Genomic DNA, 24,708 nt, shown 5'->3' with positions numbered 1-24,708 from the left:
AAAGAATCTTGGGTTTGGAACCCTCATCTGTGACAATCCCAGATATTTGAAAATGTTTACTGTTTCAAATCTTTCAGTGATGGTGACATTAGTCATCAGTTAAGTCGTCTCGGAACTGATCTCCGTGTCATAAGCTGTAGATGTTTTGTCAAGACATTCCATCAATCTGGCTACTTCTTGCTCTTCTCCTGCTAAGCCATCAGTACTGTCTGCAGAATGAAAGTTAGTGATTTGTGTGCCTTCAACACTGACAGTACGTACCCGTAAGGTATCAGTCAGAATCCTTTCTAGAAAGATTAGAAAGTGATGGATGAGAGTAGGCATCCTTTTGAAACTTTAACCATTGAGGCTCTGTTGGTCTTGGGGCTGTATAGTCAAGTAATATTCTGTCCACTGATGGAGGATCTCTTTTTTTTTTTGTTCTACAAGGAATTTTCCTAATTTATCTTAGACTGTAGTGACTTAAGGTTGTTAGTATTCTACAAGTTAGGTGCTTGTTTTAATGTTTTTCTTGACTGTAGTGACTTAAGGTTGTTAGTATTCTACAAGTTAGGTGCTTGTTTTAATGTTCTTCTTGACTGTAGTGACTTAAGGTTGTTAGTATTCTACAAGTTAGGTGCTTGTTTTAATGTTCTTCTTGACTGTAGTGACTTAAGGTTGTTAGTATTCTACAAGTTAGGTGCTTGTTTTAATGTTCTTCTTGACTGTAGTGACTTAAGGTTGTTAGTATTCTACAAGTTAGGTGCTTGTTTTAATGTTCTTCTTCAATTTCACTGCACACTTCTTCTACTTCTCCTCTGCCTTTTTTGTGTTGTTGACTTCCCTGTATTTTTCATACACTTTTAGGATAATCTTTTCTCTTTTTTCAGTGCTCTTCTTTTGTCAAATTGGACCTGAATATTTGATGTGCCCCATGGTTTCTTAGTCTGATGATGCTTGTATGGTCTCTGCTGATTGTATCAGTCACTGTTGTGTTGAAGGTGGTAATCATTGAATCTAGGTCTGTATTTTTGTCACCTAGGATTGTAAGAGGTGCAAATTTCCCATCAATTAATTCTTGCAAGGCTTCTGCCATATCAGAGTTCTTTTGATTTCTCAAACATAATTCTCATGTGCTTTGATTTGCTGATTTTCTTCAAGTAGAGATGAAAAGTTATCATCAACAAATTATGATCACTTCTGATGTCTGCTTCTGGAAAACTTCATATTCTGGCAATGTTGACTCTTCTTTGAAAGGGATTTTTCATCATGATGTAGTCATTCTGGTTGTTATGTCATCCATCTAGAGTGTGCCAGATCCACCTTCTGGATGATCTGTGAGAACCATAAGTATTAGTCAATACAAGATTGTAATATGTGGGAAACTCCAGAAGCCTGAAACCTCTTGCTTCATTCAGTATTGCAAAACCATCTGCAGATGCCTTGTCAGTTTCATGATGACGAGAAACCCAACTTAAGTAAAAATGTATCTCAGGACAGCTGGTATGGATATTAACACTCACTAATAAAGCACAGAACAATGTTTTGACCTTCTTATGTCATCTTTAGGTTAACTGAAGGAGGTTGAAACGTTGTTCTCTGCTTTATTAATAAGTCTTAATACCCATATCAGCCTTGTCAGTTTGTTTGTACATCTGCACCAATGTTCCTATTCCAGTCTCCTTGTATGACAAGGAAATAATTTCCAAGTGATTGATCTATTAGGTCCTGCAGTTGATTAAGTCTTCCATTTCACTGTTGCTGTACTCATATGTTGGGGCACACACTAGTACTGCTGTGATGTTGAATGAGGTTGTCCTCAGGCAGATAAGCCTGCACAACAGCATTCACAGAGTCTTTGTTCATGAGGAATCCAATGTTACATTCATTTTTATTTTCTTTTACACTTTATCCTCTTTGCCACTGAAGTATACCTACCCTGTGTCCATCATTTGATGTTTCCAATACTTCTCACAGAGCCCAAAAAGGTACCAGCAGTACCTGTTCATCTCATATGTATGTTCTTTCATTTTCCCTGTGGCACTCAATATCCTTATGTTCCATGTACCAACAGTGATGTTCCTTCCACAGAACTTGGTGGTAGGAGCAGCAGTAACATACTTATCTCCTCTGTACTGGTGTGAGACAGAAGGCCAGGCTGTGATGGGTCCAGTGTAGGTTCAATATTGGTTATTGTCATGTGGTGCATCTTATACAGTTGCAACCTGGTGGTGCCCATCTCTTCTACCAATTGGTTTGCCACACCTGAAATCCATCATACAGTGCAACTTGCCTTAGTCTCAAATAGGTGGACATTGAGCTCTTCCAGGAGCCCTTCTGTCCTGGCTGTTAATTTCAGCAAAGAAGGCATCTGCTTTGTGATGTCATATATCACACCCACAGTTGGGAGGGCAGAAGCACCTTTTTCCACCATGTACAGGTCCACCTACTGCTCACTTCCAAACTACTATTAAGGTAATTGAAGCTAGTGCACTGTGAAATACAAAGGATTGAAATTAAGAGGTTTTCTGGTTAGGAAACTAGTGTAATTTCTAACAGACTTCTTAGCACATTTGTAGGAAAGAAAAATAAAATCCATTTTCAGCTCTTCACATATTACAACAATTGGTATCATACTTGTTCTACAGTCACATTACCATAGAAACCCCATCATTCTTATGACATTCCTCTTGTTCTTCATTAAAATGACTTATCCTCATCCCACAACCTTAATAACATTCCATTAAAGTTTTTACAAACTCGTTTTATTCACTACTTATATGGATAGATTATCGTAAAGTATCAGATACAAAGTAAAAGTATATGCAGGTACAGACAACTTACCATCAGCTGTCTTACGAAAGACATTGACAACATCCGATTCTTCCAATGACAGTTCATCTGGTTCTTGAGCATCATACTTCTCAATACACTGCACTTGTGGACAATCTGCAATATTAGTTAGCTTTATTAAAAATATGCTTGATCAAATTATATGAACAGAAACAGGAAGGGATACACATCAAAACAGGTGTACTAGTATTCAGGTTCAACAGAAGGTGAAGCCTACATCTGTTAGAAATATCATAAGTGTAATTTAGTCTCATAGGACATTATTTCAGTCTTGTGAGTGTTAGGTGGATAAGAGATTTTCAGATTCAATCCCACTACAGTATTTTTCACTTCTATTTAATTAAGTGACAATACAGTTGGTCATTACAGTTTGAACAGTGTTTAACTGATAACAAATAATTATTACAATTTGAAACAAAATAAAAACCCTATTACCCTTATTTTCATTTCTGTCAAGACTTCTTGAATTTGTTTTTCTAGCTCATGAATATTACGACTGGAATATGGCTTAATTAGATGACAGAACAATTTGTTATAGAAGACTTCTCACCAAATGAATACTAGGAGAGAAATACCTGTATTTTTTTACATTTTTGAAAGAGAGAGAGATAATTTAACTGAATTTGGTGTTGAATTACACCAACTCATAAATAAAGATAAAATAAACTGTAATCAATTTGGTTTTTCCAATATTATTTCAAAGAATCTCAAAATTAAAATCAATATATTTTAAAACTTACTGTAGTAATAACATTACTTCCTCATGATAGGTAACAAGTCAGTAAAACCACCAAAGAAAAAAGACCGATAGAAAATTAAAATATCTACAACTTACCCCACTGTTCATAAATTCTTTCATTGGGATTCTCTGAAGTTGGAGGAGTTACAGCTTTAATCCATCGAGTCCTATCGCTACTGAGCTCATGAAAGATTTAAAAAAATGACAGTAGTAAATGTACAGATTTCTCAATGGAACCTAGTCATTTTGTCCAGAAGGCATTCTAGAGTTTTGTTAATGTAGTTGTGCAATAATATTTCATAACTAGACAGGTTATAGAAACCTCATATTCTTAAAAGTCACACATGGACCCTTTCAAATAAATATAATTTATATAACATGAAAATATGATTGGTACCCTTACTGTAAAAGTTAATGGTTTTATGACAACTCTATTAACTATTGTACCATTTTACTATGATTATTTCACAAAGTAATTTAATTAGGATATAAAAAGATATGCAAGATAACCTTCACTTTATTAAAAATCAGCTGTCGGTAGAATGAGAAATTACCTAATATGGCATAAAAACTCCATTAATCACCATAATACAACCGAGTTTGTAGAAACTATATATTAAGAACACATCAAATGTAAATCATGTATAAAAGCATCATTAACTAAGAAAACCTACAAAATAATTAGTGTACTTTGACATCATACTAACACTAGCACTAACACTGAATCCACGTACACAGTTGGACAACTTAAGAACATATCCATTAACAAAGAACTTACTCAAGTGGACAACACAAGATCCTCATAACTAATAACAATGAACACACTCAATGTAAAACTTGCTCAAGTGGACAACACAAGATCCTCATAACTAATAACAATGAACACACTCAATGTGAAACTTGCTCAAGTGGACAACACAAGATCCTCTTAACTGATAACAATAAACATACTCAATGTAAAACTTGCTCAAGTGGACAACACAAGATCCTCATAACTAATAACAATGAACACACTCAATGTGAAACTTGCTCAAGTGGACAACACAAGATCCTCTTAACTGATAACAATAAACATACTCAATGTAAAACTTGCTCAAGTGGACAACACAAGATCCTCATAACTAATAACAATGAACACACTCAATGTGAAACTTGCTCAAGTGGACAACACAAGATCCTCTTAACTGATAACAATAAACATACTCAATGTAAAACTTACTCAAGTGGACAACACAAGATCTTCTTAACTAATAACAATGAACACACTCAATGTAAAACTTACTCAAGTGGACAACACAAGATCTTAACTAATAACAATGAACACACTCAATGTAAAACTTACTCAAGTGGATAACACAAGATCCTCATAACTAATAACAATGAACACACTCAATGTGAAACTTGCTCAAGTGGACAACACAAGATCCTCTTAACTGATAACAATAAACATACTCAATGTAAAACTTACTCAAGTGGACAACACAAGATCCTCTTAACTAATAACAATGAACATACTCAATGTAAAACTTACTCAAGTGGACAACACACGATCCTCTTAACTAATAACAATGAACATACTCAATGTAAAACTTACTCAATTGGACAACACACGATCCTCTTAACTAATAACAATAAACTCAATGTGAAACTTACTTGATATTAACAAACATATATAATCTTTTGTTACAAAATCATTTTCTTTTAAGGGTTAACAACAAATTTTTCTTTTAAGGGTTAACAACAAAGCTTACTCTAATGGGCAACTGAAGATCATTTCCACTGTTTTCCCTTCATGATTATTTAACATTATTAACTGAAACAGATTTTTGCTGACATCAGAACGGAAAGGAAGTTGTGAAGGAAGAGATTGGTCTAAGGACGCGACTTGTACCATGTTTCTTGGACAGTAATCTATAACAGTGTAGTTTTCCTCACTATAAGAGAAAAATTGTTAATTTTTAGAGTGGCCAAGTAATTTTAACAACAAATATTAACATTATTATTTATTAATTGAACTGCAATACTGATGGTGTTTCTGTATGGTTAAATTTAGTCAGGTGTTTTCTCACTAACTACTGAACTTGTACTTGATACATTATCAGTTAAAATTTAATGTTTTTTATCAATACTTAACCTCACTTTGAAACTACTGAGTTAGATGCATACCTTTTCTTCTTTGTAATGATAAGGAGGTCCGTAAATAGGAACAAATAAACAGAGATTTTAAGACAGCGAGCTGTGCGGCCAAAGGTGTATTTTGCAGAGTCTTCAAACAACAATCTAGTAACTCCTCCTTTCTTCACCAGCCAACGAGATGATGAAATTAATGGGATAGCCTATGAGGAAATCAGTGTATATTGGCACCAACTCATAACTTGCAATTATACTTACTAAATTCTGAAAAGATTCCAATTCTCTCATTAATAAAACAACTTGGAAAATAAACTAATTTAAGCAATATTTTCAAAATAAAATTGAGCTTTTTTGTAACAGATTACTTCATATCAGATTTGATAATGACATATCTTTTCTATTAAAGCCACACCAAGTGTATAAATGTCTGCTCCTCTTGAGTGCAGTTTGTTAATTTGTTACATACACACTAATCAAATCTTCCACTGTACTCTTCAGCTAGAGAATCTATAACAAAATTTTTACTTTTTCTTGTTCCTAGGCAGAAAGTGTTATTTCCCAATTGCTTATGCTTAAAGTAAATGGAAGAGATCCATTTTTCTCTTCACACTTTGCTTTTGTGACCTGGGTAATGAAATTTTCAAATTTACCCATTTTCCAAAACATTCCAGGTAGATTCAGTGCTGAATAGCTGATAGAGAATTTTCTCGAACTTACAAGAATATAAGAACTTTCTATAATGTTGTAGAACTTACAAGAATTTTCAAGAATGAAAGTGTGCAAGTCAGAGGTAGCATCACCAACATTTTTTTCACTTCTTCACTCGTCAAGATGGGCTCTTTTATATGCAAAAATGGCTCGTTTGGGTTGAGAAAATATTTTTTACATAGAAGGTCGAAACGTTGTTCGCTCTTCTATGTAAAAAATATTTTCTCAACCCAAATGAGCCGTTTTTGCATATAAATTTCTCAACAAGTGGGTTTCTCGACATCACTGATGAAGATGGGCTCTGCTTCTGCCACAATGTATCTGGTCTGTGTGAGGCAATTTCAATTGTCTGTAACCTGAACAAGTAGCGCCTCTTCATTGATAGCTCATCCAGAAGCCTCAAAGCTGTGCTGCTCCGTAACAGGAATAAGTATCTGTCCCTTTCCCTGGATCATTCAGTGCACCTTAAAGAGGAATACAACAGCATCAAGACCTTGCTAGAAGCCTAGAATTATGATGAATATGACTGGGAAGTTATCAGAGACTTCAAAATGGTGCAATTCCTGATGAGTTTCCAAGGAGGCTTACCAAATTTCCCTGTTATCGTTGCCTTTGAGATAGTAGGAACACTGCAGTACACTACAACAGGAAGCACTGGCCACAATGGACCGAGTTCTCCGTGGGGAGGCACAATGTGTGAGCCACTAGTGGACCTCCAGAGGGTGTTGTTCCCACCACTGCACATAAAATTGGTTCTTATGAAACAATTTGTCACAGCTCTTGATAAGGAGTCTGCAATCTTCAAGTACCTTTGAGACTTCTTCCTTGAGCTGTCTGAGGCAAAGGTCAAAGCTGGTGTCTTCATTGGACCACAAATAAAGAAGATCCTAGAGTGCAAGAAGCTCAGTAGGAATGAACAAAGAGCTTGGGGCAACTTTGTCGCAGTAGTTCAGGGCTTCTTGGGCAATCACAAGGCAAAAAATTATGTGGAACTGGTTGTGGCTCTGGTGAAGAACTATGGTAAAATGGGCTGCAGGATGTCCCTGAAAGTCCATATCCTTGATGCTCATCTTGAAAAATTCAAGGAGAACATGGGAGCATACTCAGAGGAGCAAGGCGAACGCTTCCATCAAGATATGCTGAGCTTTGAATGCCACTACCAAGGAGCGTATGATGAAAACATGACGGGAGACTATATTTGGCAGCTGATACGTGAAAGTAATTTACATTACAGTCGGAAATCTCGAAAAACTATCTAAACATTTTTGTACAACTTTAGTATAAATACATGTAAATCTTGATTCATATGTTGCTTTATTCAGACCTTATGTAAATGAAAATGTGCAAATGTGTCCATTTTTACAAAGAAAATATGTTAATTTCTTAATTTCATTATCCAGATGACAAAAGCAAAGTTTGAAGGGAATAATGGCCATTTTCTGTGCTTTTACAACATAAGCAATTAAGAAATAACACATACTATCCAGGAACAAAATTTGTGTTACATAGTGTAATTTTTACACTCATCAAATCTTCCACTGGTCAAACATGTCTGTCCATCTACCAATAGGTTTAACAATAAACAATATTCAGCTTATAAATCTAACATTGTATTCTTTGGCTAATTCAAATATATACATAGTTTAACTGATGAATTTGTTATGAATCAGGAGTTATATGTGTGTACACTGCAGTGGATGATTTGTTAACGTATACTTCAAAATATACACTACTGTTATTAATGTTATTTTCCAAGTGTAAAAAACAGGGCTATTATACAATGTTAACGTTGTGCAGACACACACTACATTAATTAACATGACACAATTGCTCACTAACCTTACAATCTCTGAACTCTAACTGATGACTTAACAGCATAATTTCTTCCATTCTTTGAATTTTTTTTGCACCTTCATTACACTCAGCTACAACCTGTTAGAAACAAAACATGACAACTAACACAAAAACTCCTTCAATTTGTGTACAACCTATTTAATAGTAACTCGTAACATTTACTCTGTTACGCAGTAGTTTAAAAATACTGAATGTTATGCATTCTTAACACTTGGGTAGATGTGATAAAATATAAATAAGTTTTATCCAAGATTAAAGAAATTAATGGTTACAAGTATATTGATAAATGGATAAGACTTAGTTATCAGTTAAGCGTTATGAAAAAGTTACTACATATGACAAGACTGATAAACTTAGTTATGTTAAAATTAGACATTGCTTTCAAATGACTAACCCCACCATCAGACACTGCTCACACCATACACCACACAACCAATAACAGCATCATTAGACACTGCTCACACCATACACCACACAACCAATAGCAGCATCATCAGACACTGCTCACACCGTACACCACACAACCAACAACAGCATCATCAGACACTGCTCACACCATACACCACACAACCAACAGCATCATCAGACACTGCTCACACCGTACACCACAGAACCAATAACAGCATCATCAGACACTGCTCACACCGTACACCACAGAACCAATAACAGCATCATCAGACACTGCTCACACCGTACACCACAGAACCAATAACAGCATCATCAGACACTGCTCACACGTTGCATAACACAGAACCAATAACAGCATCATCAGACACTGCTCACACCATACACCACAGAACCAATAACAGCATCATCAGACACTGCTCACACCATACACCACAGAACCAATAACAGCATCAGACACTACTCACACCGTACACCACAGAACCAATAACAGCATCATTAGACACTGCTCACACCATACACCACACAACCAATAGCAGCAGCATCAGACACTGCTCACACCGTACACCACACAACCAACAACAGCATCATCAGACACTGCTCACACCGTACACCACACAACCAATAACAGCATCATCAGACACTGCTCACACCGTACACCACACAACCAATAACAGCATCATCAGACACTGCTCACACCATACACCACACAACCAACAACAGCATCATCAGACACTGCTCACACCGTACACCACAGAACCAATAACAGCATCATCAGACACTGCTCACACCGTACACCTCAGAACCAATAACAGCATCATCAGACACTGCTCACACCATACACCACAGAACCAATAACAGCATCAGACACTGCTCACACCGTACACCACACAACCAATAACAGCATCATCAGACACTACTCACACCATACACCACACAACCAATAACAGCATCATCAGACACTACTCACACCATACACCACACAACCAATAACAGCATCATCAGACACTACTCACACCGTACACCACACAACCAATAACAGCATCATCAGACACTGCTCACACCATACAACCTGAACCAATAACAGCATCATCAGACACTGCTCACACCGTTGCACCACAGGAACCAATAACAGCATCATCAGACACTGCTCACACCGTTGCACCACAGACCAATAACAGCATCATCAGACACTGCTCACACCGTACACCACAGAACCAATAACAGCATCATCAGACACTGCTCACACCGTTCACCACAGAACCAATAACAGCATCATCAGACACTGCTCACACCGTACACCACAGAACCAATAACAGCATCATCAGACACTGCTCACACCGTACACCACAGAACCAATAACAGCATCATCAGACACTGCTCACACCATACACCACAGAACCAATAACAGCATCAGACACTACTCACACCGTACACCACAGAACCAATAACAGCATCATTAGACACTGCTCACACCATACACCACACAACCAATAGCAGCAGCATCAGACACTGCTCACACCGTACACCACACAACCAACAACAGCATCATCAGACACTGCTCACACCGTACACCACACAACCAATAACAGCATCATCAGACACTGCTCACACCATACACCACACAACCAACAACAGCATCATCAGACACTGCTCACACCGTTGCACCACAGGAACCAATAACAGCATCATCAGACACTGCTCACGCCGTTACACCTCAGGACCAATAACAGCATCATCAGACACTGCTCACACCATACACCACAGAACCAATAACAGCATCAGACACTGCTCACACCGTACACCACACAACCAATAACAGCATCATTAGACACTGCTCACACCATACACCACACAACCAATAGCAGCAGCATCAGACACTGCTCACACCGTACACCACACAACCAACAACAGCATCATCGGACACTGCTCACACGTGCACCACACAACCAATAACAGCATCATCAGACACTGCTCACACCATACACCACACAACCAACAACAGCATCATCAGACACTGCTCACACCGTACACCACAGAACCAATAACAGCATCATCAGACACTGCTCACACCGTACACCTCAGAACCAATAACAGCATCATCAGACACTGCTCACACCATACACCACAGAACCAATAACAGCATCAACAGACACTACTCACACTGTACACCACAGAAACAATAACAGCATCATCAGACACTACTCACACCATACACCACACAACCAATAATAGCATCATCAGACACTGCTCACACCATACACCACAGAACCAATAACAGCATCATCAGACACTGCTCACACCGTACACCACACAACCAATAACAGCATCATCAGACACTACTCACACCGTACACCACACAACCAATAACAGCATCATCAGACACTGCTCACACCATACACCACAGAACCAATAACAGCATCAACAGATACTACTCACACCATACACCACACAACCAATAATAGCATCATCAGACACTACTCACACCGTACACCACACAACCAATAACAGCATCATCAGACACTGCTCACACCATACACCACAGAACCAATAACAGCATCATCAGACACTGCTCACACCATACACCACAGAACCAATAACAGCATCAACAGACACTGCTCACACTGTACACCACACAACCAATAACAGCATCATCAGACACTGCTCACACCGTACACCACAGAACCAATAACAGCATCATCAGACACTGCTCACACCGTACACCACAGAACCAATAACAGCATCATCAGACACTGCTCACACCGTACACCACAGAACCAATAACAGCATCATCAGACACTGCTCACACCGTACACCACAGAACCAATAACAGCATCATCAGACACTGCTCACACCGTACACCACAGAACCAATAACAGCATCATCAGACACTGCTCACACCGTACACCACAGAACCAATAACAGCATCATCAGACACTGCTCACACCATACACCACAGAACCAATAACAGCATCAGACACTACTCACACCGTTACACCACAGAACCAATAACAGCATCATTAGACACTGCTCACACCATACACCACACAACCAATAGCAGCAGCATCATCAGACACTGCTCACACCGTACACCACACAACCAACAACAGCATCATCAGACACTGCTCACACCGTACACCACACAACCAATAACAGCATCATCAGACACTGCTCACACCATACACCACACAACCAATAACAGCATCATCAGACACTGCTCACACCATACACCACACAACCAACAACAGCATCATCAGACACTGCTCACACCGTACACCACAGAACCAATAACAGCATCATCAGACACTGCTCACACCGTTGCACCTCAGGACCAATAACAGCATCATCAGACACTGCTCACACCATACACCACAGAACCAATAACAGCATCAGACACTGCTCACACCGTGCATACCCACACAACCAATAACAGCATCATCAGACACTACTCACACCATACACCACACAACCAATAACAGCATCATCAGACACTACTCACACGTGCACCACGCAACCAATAACAGCATCATCAGACACTACTCACACCGTACACCACACAACCAATAACAGCATCATCAGACACTGCTCACACCATACACCACAGAACCAATAACAGCATCAACAGACACTACTCACACTGTACACCACAGAAACAATAACAGCATCATCAGACACTACTCACACCATACACCACACAACCAATAATAGCATCATCAGACACTGCTCACACCATACACCACAGAACCAATAACAGCATCATCAGACACTGCTCACACCGTACACCACACAACCAATAACAGCATCATCAGACACTACTCACACCGTACACCACACAACCAATAACAGCATCATCAGACACTGCTCACACCATACACCACAGAACCAATAACAGCATCAACAGACACTACTCACACCATACATACACCACACACCAATAATAGCATCATCAGACACTACTCACACCGTACACCACACAACCAATAACAGCATCATCAGACACTGCTCACACCATACACCACAGAACCAATAACAGCATCATCAGACACTGCTCACACCATACACCACAGAACCAATAACAGCATCAACAGACACTGCTCACACTGTACACCACACAACCAATAACAGCATCATCAGACACTGCTCACACCGTACACCACAGAACCAATAACAGCATCATCAGACACTGCTCACACCGTACACCACACAACCAATAACAGCATCATCAGACACTGCTCACACCGTACACCACACAACCAATAAGAGCATCATCATTATATAAAGAAATGTATAACTTACAATCAGTAGTAAATGATAAAACTGACTGACTGGTATTGTCACCACAGTTTTGACAAAAATAATTGTATTTAACAGTTTTATTTGACAAAAATAATTGTATTTAACAGTTTTATTCCACTATGTAAATTTGTGTTCATTATGACAGAACTTGTATGAAATGTGAGTAAAAGAAACTCTTAACTGCCAGAAATAATAGTTTTTTTATCTATGAAACCTACTGACAATTGGAATGTAGGAAAATAAAATTAAAGCTTGGAACGTAATTATAATTTGTTTCAGTTTAAAATATGATTAACAAAACTTGCATTCATGAAGTTAGTTTTATTTCTGGATTGTACTAAAAGGTGGAAAAGAATTTAAAAAGAAACAATTGAAGAAATAATCATACTTTATTTAAGGCTGCCAATGTTGACTTGCATAGTTCATACTTTGGAGAGTCTTGTGGAAGCCTGTGGAAAATTGCATCAACTAACAATGGAAAACGAGTTATTCTTTGCATGGGCAGGATCAGGAATGAATGCATATCAAGACACTGGCACACTGGATTAGCCTCTAATCTTCGTAATATCTCCACAAACTCTGGTTTGTTTTTCCTAGTAAAGTGAAAATACCAGCTAATAACTCAAATACATTTCTTAACATGTCATAAACTATGGTAGTACTTAATAGTAGGGGATCATGATAAAACAACATGATCATAATAAAAACTGCCAACATAAAACCACCTTTGAAATGTCTGAATATTTCAAATTACTATTTCACAGTATCGATTGAGCAAAATTAAACCTAACTGTACTTGTATGGCCACTTAAATTGCTATATACTGCTTATGGAATATATTAAAATTTCACTGTGTCAACAAATTTTTAAGTAAATAAGTTACTTTTTCAGACAAGCACACAGGTGAAATTACAAGTGTTAATCTTACTGCTATAATTATTTCACAGATCTCTTCCATCTTGGGTCCCAATGAGTTATTTTTGTTACAGAAAAGGATACTAATGTGTGTGTCCATATATATAGATATATAAAAATTAACTGAACAAGTCCAAACAAAAATTGAAGATTCTACATAAATCAAAAGGTTCCCCAGTGTACAGGTTGTAATGTGGAATGTATAAAGAAGTAGGACCCATACTGCAGTGGGGATACACTGTCTATCAAACAGTTTACACAACTTGGTTGGGTTTTTATAACTCTATAGTGCAATTTTTGTACTATACTACTAACCGAGTTACATTAGTGTTTTACTATTATAATGGAGGCTACAATGCCAACTTCAGCAGGCAAGTTTATCTTACCTTCATGTGATAACATCTTTTGTTTTTCTTTAGAGAAGCTGCCTTCCGACAACATGTCTACAGCCATTGAAGGGCAACATCAACGTGTTGTCAGCTGAGCACCCACATCTCGCTCTCCTAACTGTCAGCTGAGCACCCACACCTCGCTCTCCTAACTGTCAGCTGAGCACCCACACCTCGCTCTCCTAACTGTCAGCTGAGCACCCACACCTCGCTCTCCTAACTATCAGCTAAGCACCCACATCACGTTCTCCTATCAGCTGAGCACCCACATCTCGCTCTCCTAACTGTCAGCTAAGCACCCACACCTCGCTCTCCTAACTATCAGCTGAGCACCCACATCACGTTCTCCTATCAGCTGAGCACCCACATCTCGCTCTCCTAACTGTCAGCTAAGTACCCACATCTGCGCTCTCCTGTCAGCTGAGCACCCACATCTCGCTCTCTTAACTGTCAGCTAAGCACCCACATCTCTCTTAACTGTCATTTGAGCACCCACACCTCGCTCCTAACTGTCATTTGAGCACCCACATCTCGCTCTCCTAACTATCAGCTAAGCGCCCACATCTCGCTCTCCTAACTATCAGCTAAGCACCCACATCACGTTCTCCTATCAGCTGAGCACCCACATCATCTCTCTCTCTAACTGTCAGCTAAGCACCCACACTGCTCTCCTAACTATCAGCTAAGCACCCACATCACGTTCTCCTATCAGCTGAGCACCCACATCTCGCTCTCCTAACTGTCAGCTAAGCACCCACATCTCGCTCTCCTGTCAGCTGAGCACCCACATCTCGCTCTCTTAACTGTCAGCTAAGCACCCACATCTCGCTCTCTTAACTGTGAGCTAAGCACCCACATCTCGCTCTCTTAACTGTCAGCTAAGCACCCACATCTCGCTCTCTTAACTGTCAGCTAAGCACCCACATCTCGCTCTCTTAACTGTCAGCTAAGCACCCACATCTCGCTCTCTTAACTGTCAGCTAAGCAACCACATCTTGTTTTCCTAACCTTATGTTTCTTTTGTTAATTTTATTTGATTTCTATGAATGTCTTCAATGGAAACTGGCAAATGGAGAAACAAATGTGGGTCCTATTTTTGCAGTACCTCCAAAATTCTGGGCACATTTTATATCCTACATTATAACCTGTTTAATTTATGTAGCATTTTTAATTTTGTTCTGTGTGAGCTTTTTCTCTATCACTTAAATGTTATTTATCACAGGTTTAGAATTAGCATTTTTAATGTAGTCCTTCCTTTTAATTTTATTTTGCTTGGCTGTTTAATTTTAATTTTCTATATGACACAAATATAATGTGCTACTTTGGATATGCAGTTAGATTTAATGGTAGATCAGTAGAGAGTCTGACAAGCATTAAAAATCAAATTAGTTATACAAGCACCCAATGCTTAGTCTTGCTGGCACACAACAATACAGATATGAGTTATACAAGCACCCAATGCTTAGTCTTGCTGGCACACAACAATACAGATATGAGTTATACAAGCACCCAATGCTTAGTCTTGCTGGCACACAACAATACAGATATGAGTTATACAAGCACCCAATGCTTAGTCTTGCTGGCACACAACAATACAGATATGAGTTATACAAGCACCCAATGCTTAGTCTTGCTGGCACACAACAATACAGATACGAGTTATACAAGCACCCAATGCTTAGTCTTGCTGGCACACAACAATACAGATATGAGTTATACAAGCACCCAATGCTTAGTCTTGCTGGCACACAACAATACAGATATGAGTTATACAAGCACCCAATGCTTAGTCTTGCTGGCACACAACAATACAGATATGAGTTATACAAGCACCCAATGCTTAGTCTTGCTGGCACACAACAATACAGATATGAGTTATACAAGCACCCAATGCTTAGTCTTGCTGGCACACAACAATACAGATATGAGTTATACAAGCACCCAATGCTTAGTCTTGCTGGCACACAACAATACAGATATGAGTTATACAAGCACCCAATGCTTAGTCTTGCTGGCACACAACAATACAGATATGAGTTATACAAGCACCCAATGCTTAGTCTTGCTGGCACACAACAATACAGATACGAGTTATACAAGCACCCAATGCTTAGTCTTGCTGGCACACAACAATACAGATATGAGTTATACAAGCACCCAATGCTTAGTCTTGCTGGCACACAACAATACAGATATGAGTTATACAAGCACCCAATGCTTAGTCTTGCTGGCACACAACAATACAGATATGAGTTATACAAGCACCCAATGCTTAGTCTTGCTGGCACACAATAATATAGATAATAAAAAATGAGATTAACTTTTATAATAGAAAATGTTTAAATGTTATAAAGACACAAGGATACAAAAGGTGTTGAAACAAGAAAATCAAAACTACAAAAACTTAAAAATTAGTCCTATTTTTACCAATAACTGTAACTATACAATTTGTTCAGACTAATATTTTTTATATATAATTAAGGTATTTCAGTTTTTGAAGTTTTGACTTCCTTGTGTAAGTGCGTTTTTGTAGCACCAGAACTTTACATATTACTGTAGCTGGTCAGGCTATGTATATATTAATCCATAGTTGTCTTTATGAACTTAAAATTTTTTTATTATACTTTCACAAAACCAACCAATGAATGTAATGCAAATAAATATAATGAAGTTTCTGTGATTTATTGTTGGTTTTTGTTTAGAATGTAGACAAATCTGAGATTAAAACCTAGACAAACCTGTGAATGTAAGGCTACAAACAAGAATGAAAGTTCTCTAGTTTACTGGTGGAACTAACATATGATCTGAGATAAATTACTCTACATTTTGAGGTATGAAACATTGAGTTCTATAGCTAACTGCAAACTTTCATCTTGGAAACCAAGTGTTCACAGTATGTCAATTCTCAGACGTATCATCTTACTGCTGCAATAAGTAGTTGGTAACAAAGATGTTTAAAGTACTTTTAAAACTCAAAAACTGAAAAATTTACAGGCCATCCTTCAGGATTTTAACATGGGGTTGAAGTGAAACGTAAATCAGCATTCACCATTTAACCAATAAAGTCATTAAGCCATATTACACACACACACACACACTATATGAAATATGCTATGGAATCAGATCACTATTTTATAGTTAAGTTTATTACATACAACTATGTTGTAAAATAATAAATAATATTTGTGCAGTTGCTTTGTTTGACATGTCTTTTGCAATAATAAAATGCTTTTAAGACTATGTGGTAAAGCATTTCCATCACAATATAGCAGGAAGCGAGTCACCCTTTTTCTTGGAATATTTAAAGTATTGGAAGCACCTTGAGGTCCTTTATTTAATTAGACAATCATACAGCATTCCAAAACTTCCATAACATTTTGTAGCTTAACTATTTCACTCAGTGTACTTTCATGCTACATAGGTTCTACTTGATGATGCAGGAGCTCTCATGGGGAATGAGGAGTGTTTCAGAGAAGGATTTCTGCTACAGTAGCAGTCAGTCAAAGTGTAGTCTATATGCATTCACTTTCAAAAGACAGAAAGAGTGGACAGAAGATGTAGTAGTGGTCAGCAAAGGGCAACAACAAATCAGTAGGACCAATAGTTTGTTACATCAGTAAGTAGAAATGAAATATTGAACAGTACAGGTCTTTATAGATACTTTGTAGGTACTTCCTCCACCAAAACAGTGAGAAACACTTGGACTGAGAATAGGAAAATGAGACCAGTACAAGTTCCAATGACAGCCACACATCAACAGCACAGATTTGAATGGTGTAGAAAACATTTGAACTTGATACAGACTGTTTGGCCAAATGTTCTCTTCACAAAGGTGTCCAAATACTGTCTCTGGATTATCAAGATGGATGTACTTGAGTGTGGAGACAACCTAATGGGAGATATGCAGATGTGTACGTACAATATCCGTAATAATGATATGGAAAAAGGAACAGGGGTGAGATCCTGAATGTCTTTGTGAGGATAGGTCCAGATTCCATTCTAATGAATGAAAAGGCAAAATCACACAGGGTCAGGCTAATGAGTACCAAGAGACTGGACTTGCTTGAAATATACTGCAGGCAGTAGTATTAACTTATCTGGAGGAGATTGGAGTTGCCCTAGTCTGCAAATGGAACATCAGATGTTCACTAGACTGATCCAAAAGAGAATACACTGTCTGGCTGTCATTATTACAAGAAGAAAACACACTAGGTACTAACACTGAAGACAGAACCCCACTTGCTGAACAAGTGGACACTGACATTTTTAATGTTAATCTTTATTTTGGGGGTAACCCAAATTCTGGACATCAACTATGTTACTTTTTTTACATTTGTCAAGGTCATTTACATTTTTGCTGTTGAAAATGAAAAAAACATTTTTAAATTAAATTTTAACTAAATTTGTGTATTTTATTAAATATTACATTATCTAAGTGATCTTTAGTAAAATTCTGCTCTTTTAATGCACATACAAATTATACAGCCCTGAAATCATTAATGTTATTCTACATGATGCTCTTTTAATGCACATACAAATTATACAGCCCTGAAATCATTAATGTTATTCTACATGATGCTCTTTTAATGCACATACAAATTATACAGCCCTGAAATCATTAATGTTATTCTACATGATGGTCTTTTAATGCACATACAAATTATACAGCCCTGAAATCATTAATGTTATTCTACATGACTGCCAGTTCACATTAATTTCTCTACAGCAAACATTCTAAAGATAGTTTACTGCCTGTAAGCTAAACAACAGCCACATTACTGAGTTAAATGTGGTAATTATTCTCAGATGTGCAACAGCATATGGCAATTTATCAACTGAATGAAATCTACATGAGCAAGTTCCACATGATGTTAGTTTGCTTTTGACTTAGAGCCAATTAACCCTATCACAGTGGGTGTGGGTCATAGTCCATATCATATTTGTTGACTTGCATTTAAAATTTGCACTATCAATTTACAACTGTCTAATTAGTTGTTTCACTGTCATTTAATGTTATATTTCTTCTTGTTCATAATTTCTCACAGCAGCCTCTCTCAAAACCACACTCGAAGATGGAAATAAAAAAAAACGTTTGTAATGAGTGAGTTAAAAAAATTAGATTAGTTGGATAATTATAGTAGAAGAAATAACTGGTGTCAGTGTCATTATAGACTGTTACTAACTTTGTTTTTTGATCTACAACAGTAACTGATGACGTAACCGCACCCAACACTCAAATTTTCTAGTGTATACTTCTTAGTAAAGCTTATTAATCAGATCCCTATGAATATTGATTATATCAATTTATTTCACACAAAATAATCAGTTAATCAAAATTACAATTAAATTTATTAATACCATGAAAATAATTAACTAATCCAAAGTAGTGCTTCTAATTATTACCATTTTCAATTTTTTCCAATTATCAAATTAACCATATTTGCCATTACAATTTCTAATTATATTAAATTAATTGAAGGTTGTTTAGCTTAATTAATCACAGTTACATCTCACAAAATAATTAATCAGATGAACTTGGTGCTTCTGGTTGTCACTATTTTATTATTTCAACTGTTTAATCCTATGTGAGCAGTTGATTAATTAAATACAATCAGCTAACGGGCCTGATTGTGATAGTCCACTAACTGCTCAGTTCTTCTTGGGGTAAACAACATAATACTTCAGTATTCTTATATTTCAACTTCATTAGTATAAAACGTGATTGGTATTGTCAGCAAGTCTTTCCAAATTACTCTAACATTTAAACAACAAAATATATACTTTCTTAGAATAAAATTTATTAGTTGAAGTTTCTATTACATGCTGCTTATTATGGTTAAGAAATTATAACTGTTAACAAGTTTCACTACAACGTTTTGTCCTCCACTTACTTTAATTGTTTCAAGGTCCGTTCTTGGTATATCTGGTTGGTGCAGTATTTCACGTAAACTGAAAACTTTGTGGATGCATAATCATACAAAATATCACAAATATCACTTATGTACAGATTTTCACTCCATCTTTTCTCCAAGTCACCCAGTAACCTAGTAACAAAAGTAAAGTTTACTCTCAACTGACTTCTTGCTTCAACAAATATATTGTACAATTGTCAGCTAAAAAAACTTGGGGTTTGAAAAATAATATCACGTCTAAATATTCTTATTCAAAATAAAATCAATAATTTATATATTTTTTTTTAAATTCTGAAAGACCTGATTTTATCAGAAGTTTATTACTGGAACACAGAAATTTTAACCCAAATTGTTTGGTTTACAATTTTTTTCATTTAACAGTAAAATTACAGCATGAACCAGCTATTACCTTGCACAAATAATGGTGAAAATCACATGTATCTATTACAATAAAACAGATTAGTGATAATACAAAACAAGTAATAATGTAGACTACACTTACCTCTGACTAACTTCCCTAACAGGCACAATATCAGAAAATAGGTATTCTCTTTCCATGCGTTCTAAGACACAGTTGGGTGAGAACTCGTTGAATTCTGAACAATTCATAAAGTGTTCTAATAGAACATCTAAGCTCTTAAGGTAAGAAGCTTCAGAAGTAATGATTTCAAACATTGCCTCCTGCAACTTTAGGTCTTGGGGCAAGATGTTTTGAAGAAGACCACTATTTATCACCTGATTAAAAAACAAAAATTTCCTATTTACAAGTTAAGAATTAGTTTTATAATACAGATTATTACACAAGAGCCCTTAAAATTAAAACTATATGGTTTCTTCTTTGAGTTAAAAGATAAATGTGTTATGACAATGTACATTATCAAGAGACACCATACAATCAAAAGCAAATTCAAGCTACAGATGAGGTTCTCACAGGGTAATTCATACTGAGCTAAAGCTCTACAGTTGAGACAAAGTTATGCATCAAGTTCTGAATTAGCTACCTGTCAGATAACAGATTTCTTATTGTAAAACATGTAATTTCTAACAGTCAGATACGATCATTTAAGATACAAGTGCATTCAAATTACATCAAATCACACAATTAGGTTTATGACAGTAGCCCTCCTAGTTTTAAATGTAATTGCCTTAATACAAATATAATGATATCTTGTTAATGTTAGGTTTCAGTTTTTTTATTGTTAGTGTTTTCAGTTTTATCTTCAGGATCTCCTCAGTTTTCAACATTAACATTTTTTATGGTTTATATTTCATGTTGTTTCTCAATCACATACACATTTAGTTTTGACTCTTTGTTAATCATGTTCCTTATATGTGGTCATTCCTTCTACTTGTTTCTTCAATATAGAAATATTCTGTCAGGGTTGTTGTATACACGGGCAGGATTCTTTACAGTAGGTGTCTGTGACTTGTTGATAAATTTCAACAATAAACAAACAGCATATAGTCCACTTGTTTTAAAATAAAATATTAAAATAAGTCAAATGTATAAATGTAAATGTTCATCACACTGTGGTTATCACACTTGTATCCAGAACTTTAAATCGTTGATTTTTTCAAATTTCACATGGTCTAATTCAGTTACTTAAAAATGCAAATGAAAATACAAATTATTTGCCTCTACTCTATTATTACAATACCATCTATAATAACTTCACTTTAAAAGCTGCTATTATACACTCTTTGTGGCTAATCACGTAGTCTAGATTTATCTATCTATATAATTAGCTGTGTCTAACAAACTAATCTCTCTATATATACAGGGTGTCCCAAAATAACGTTTACACTCTTTGACTGTGTATAGCTAATAAACCGTTTCTTTTGTTTCAGATTTGACTTGTGTCCAAGGATGGCAGATAATCAGCTTACAATCGAGCACAAAATATTCATTCTCAAAACTTTTTGGAAAGTTGAAAACAAAGCTGAAGTGCAAAGACGTTATAATGGATGCGCCACCTCGCCCCAGCATTTCACGCATCATCGCCAAGTTTGATGAACACGGAACTCTCCACCATATGAAAAAGGGTTGCTCAGTCGAAAAGGACCATCAACAAGCCCAACAAGAGAGCAAGAGGTCATTGATAATGTTCTGAATTTTCCACGAAAATCAGTGCGCCAACTGTCTCGTGAAACAGGTATCCCTAAATCCAGCGTTCATCGCATTTTGAAGCGTTCCCAATTCAAAAGTTTCATCCCATCGCTTGTTCACGATCTGAATGAAGATGACCCTGATTGAAGGGTTGAGTTCTGTGAATGGTATCTTGCTAGATGTGCAGGCGATGATGAATTTCCACTCAAAATTGTTTGGAGTGACGAAGCAACGTTTAAGCTGAATGCCTCAATAAATCGACACAACTGCACCTACTGGGCAACAGAAAATCCACATGTTACAGAGGAACATCACTTGAATTTGCCTGGAGTGACTGTGTGGTGTGGTCTGTCTGCTAGGGGACTCATCGGACCATTCGTTTTCCAAGACACCGTAACAAGATTGAATTATTTCAACATGCTACAAGAGTTTGCCATGTCACACATCCAAGAACAATTTGGAGAAGAAGAGTGTTTCTTCCAGCAGGATGGTGCTCCTCCCCACTTCCATCGCGACGTGAGAGCTTATCTGGATGCAACTATGCCAGACAGATGGATTGGATGAAGAGGAAGTGTAGAATTTCCTGCTAGATCACCAGATTTGACACCCATGGATTTCTTTTTGTGGGGGTTTCTGAAAGACAACGTTTACAGCACAAAAAGGGCAACAATTGACGAATTGAGAGTTGCAATTGAAGAACAATGTGCTTTAATACCAGATGAGATGGTGTTTGATGTGTGTACTTCCATTTCTTCCCGTTATGAGATGTGTCTGGAGCAGAACGGATTTCAGTTTGAACACCTGAAGTGAAGGAAGCAAATTGTGACATTTTACAATTTCAACCAAGGAGAGTTTTCCTTGGGAAGAATTTTATTTGTTATTTTTTCTCTTGATTTCAGTATTAAATCTTTAAATAAATCCTTTGGCTATCACCTGTATCTTGTTTCATTGTTAAAATCAATAAACAAGGCAAGTTATAATGATCCAAAGAGTGTAAACGTTATTTTGGGACACCCTGTATATATAACCATCAATGTCTTAATCATTCAAACTACATCTTATGCATGTATTTATAGCCAGACCACGGCCTAGAATGTTCGACACGAGATATCATGATGAAACAATACTCAATGAAAACAATGAGAAAACCTAGAAGGTTCTAATAACGTTATACAAAAACAAGTACCAATTCACAACAAACAAATTACACAATGTATGATACGTTCAAAGTTATGTAAACAAGTATGTGATAAACTATCAATTTAAGGAATAACTAAATTAAACATTTGTATCAAACATGAACTGAAATAGTTGTATACATCCAAAACTCAGTCTAAACATCCTATTTAATAAACTATTGCATTCCATTATTATACAACTTAAGTAGAAAACTTCTAATGTTAGTTCAGAGTTTAGTTACAATTTCAGTTTTCATGTTTAAAACAAGTTTTTTGTTTAATCTGGACCATTTCTTTCTGTTCTTGAATGGTCTGGCAAGTTCTGTTATTGTTCCATAAATGTTAATTTCTCTTGGTTCAGTTTTAATTAATTGTGTTATTAATTATAGTTACAGGTTACTCAGTTTTTGTTTCAACTCTTATACTCAATTTTGTTTCTCACATTTTTGTTGGTTCATAAGTACTTGTACTTCATGACCTTTTAATGTTCTGACACTCACTTTATTGTATTTGGAAAATCAGTTTACGATAGATTCCACCATGAATACTTTTTGGTTAATTTTCATACTGAATGTTTTTATTCACTTTAAGAATGTTTACACAACCAGTTTCTTCTTTTTCTATCATGAATTTTGTTTTTATGTCATTCATATAAATGATAAGGGTACAGTTTCCAACTTTCATAGTGCAGTTAACAGATTTTGTTTTGTTACAATAATTCATTGTACAACAATCATAGTAAGTTCAACTTAAAAAACAAGGTCAAATATTATATTTTATATTTAAAAATCAGCTACACAAAGGAGTAAAATAATTGTACCTTTCCTCAAGAAATACAAATATACAGTTTATTACAAAATTTTCAATTTAAACATTCAATTTATCTTAGAAAGCCTGAGTATTAATATTAACACAACAATCTCTTATGTTTATTATAAACTAGTCACACCTCAGGAAGTTCACACCATAATGATCTCCTTCCACCCAATGATATCTGCCGTAGATCAGTTGAAGACTGCTTAAATATTAAACTCTGACTAGAACTTGATTCTTCACTATCTGGTGACTGGTTCCTAAGGCAACTGTAGATGTTTTCCTCAGAATCAGAGTCTTCACACTGCTGAATACAATTAGCTCTATCCTGGAAATCCTTTTGATAGAACTGATAGAGAGGTTCCTCTTCAAATAATGAATTAACCGTTTCCTGATTTAAAAAAAAAAAAACACACTATAATTTATG

The 24,708-nt window shown here is 36.6% G+C and overlaps 1 protein-coding gene across 9 annotated transcripts in view; it reads right to left on the bottom strand.

Moving 5' to 3' along the window:
• LOC143229972 (uncharacterized) overlaps positions 1 to 24,708 on the bottom strand; it is an 87,181-nt gene that overhangs the window by 1,952 nt on the left and 60,521 nt on the right. For all 9 annotated transcript variants that reach the window (XM_076462880.1, XM_076462883.1, XM_076462876.1 and 6 more), the window contains 9 exons: positions 24,418 to 24,672; positions 20,686 to 20,918; positions 20,163 to 20,315; positions 13,356 to 13,560; positions 8,252 to 8,344; positions 5,738 to 5,907; positions 5,323 to 5,505; positions 3,668 to 3,747; positions 2,824 to 2,928 (listed from right to left, as the gene is read on the bottom strand). In XM_076462880.1, the coding sequence (XP_076318995.1) occupies positions 2,824 to 2,928; positions 3,668 to 3,747; positions 5,323 to 5,505; positions 5,738 to 5,907; positions 8,252 to 8,344; positions 13,356 to 13,560; positions 20,163 to 20,315; positions 20,686 to 20,918; positions 24,418 to 24,672 (1,477 nt within the window). The remainder of the gene's footprint in view (positions 1 to 2,823; positions 2,929 to 3,667; positions 3,748 to 5,322; positions 5,506 to 5,737; positions 5,908 to 8,251; positions 8,345 to 13,355; positions 13,561 to 20,162; positions 20,316 to 20,685; positions 20,919 to 24,417; positions 24,673 to 24,708) is intronic.

This window comes from Tachypleus tridentatus, chromosome 10 (genome assembly GCF_004210375.1).
Source record: "Tachypleus tridentatus isolate NWPU-2018 chromosome 10, ASM421037v1, whole genome shotgun sequence".
Taxonomy (NCBI): Eukaryota; Metazoa; Arthropoda; class Merostomata; order Xiphosura; family Limulidae; genus Tachypleus; species Tachypleus tridentatus.
The sequence above is the reverse complement of the archived record's forward strand: the minus strand, read 5'-3'. Positions and strand labels throughout refer to the sequence as shown.